This window comes from Fusarium odoratissimum (genome assembly GCF_000260195.1).
Source record: "Fusarium odoratissimum NRRL 54006 unplaced genomic scaffold supercont1.22, whole genome shotgun sequence".
NCBI lineage: Eukaryota > Fungi > Ascomycota > Sordariomycetes > Hypocreales > Nectriaceae > Fusarium > Fusarium odoratissimum.
The window spans coordinates 496,811-497,637 of record NW_022158707.1 but is presented as its reverse complement, the minus strand read 5'-3'; the positions used below and the strand labels follow the sequence as shown (position 1 = coordinate 497,637).

General features: G+C 55.1%; 1 protein-coding gene across 1 annotated transcript in view; it reads left to right on the top strand.

The window, feature by feature from the left end:
- FOIG_11675 (uncharacterized protein) overlaps positions 1–827 on the top strand; it is a gene marked incomplete at both ends in the record, with an annotated part of 4,776 nt that overhangs the window by 702 nt on the left and 3,247 nt on the right. Inside the window, one exon of the mRNA XM_031212241.1 lies at positions 16–756. Within this exon, the coding sequence (XP_031058218.1) occupies positions 16–756 (741 nt within the window). The remainder of the gene's footprint in view (positions 1–15; positions 757–827) is intronic.

Below are 827 nucleotides of genomic sequence, written 5' to 3'. Positions count from 1 at the left end.
GCTACTACCTCAAAGCCTGCTACCACCTCAAAGCCTGCTACTACTTCAAAGCCTGCTACTACCTCAAAGCCTGCCACTACCTCGAAGCCTGCCACTACCTCGAAGCCTCCCACCACGACTTCAAAGCCTCCCACCACGACTTCAAAGCCTCCCACCACGACTTCAAAGCCCACTACAACTTCCAAGGCTGCGACCACCACTTCCAAGGCTGCAACAACAACCTCCAAGGCTTCATCAAGCTCATCTTCCTCCAGCGCCAGCTCCAAGGCTTCTACTTCTACTAGTGCCCCTGCTTCCACTAGCAAGGCTTCTACCTCCACCAGTGCTGCCGCTTCTACAAGCAAGGCTTCAACCAGCACCAGCTCAGCTGCAGCTTCTACTAGCTCTTCTGCTTCTACCTCTGCTGCTGCTTCCACCTCGTCCTCTGCTGCTGCCTCATCCAGTGTTGCATCCAGCCAGGCCACTGGTGCCCCTGCTGGCGGTGTGACAACCTCCACTTCCGATGATGAGGAGTCCACTACTAGCACTCCTGCCAGCGAGTTTTCCAGTGCTGCAGCTTCTTCAAGCACTGCTGTGACTTCTGATGAGTCTGACAACGAGTCTACCAGCTCCGAAGTCGGTGGCAGCACATCTGTTGACCAGACCTCCTCTGAGGCTACTAGCAGTGCTGCTGCAAGCTCCACTACCGCGGCTGATGACGAGACTACCACTGTCGTATCCTCTACTTCTGCTGATCAGTCTTCTTCCTCTGACGCTGTTGATGATGAGACCACTACCTCTTCTGCGGCTGCTGAGACTACTACCACTGAGGCCAATGAGGAGACTAC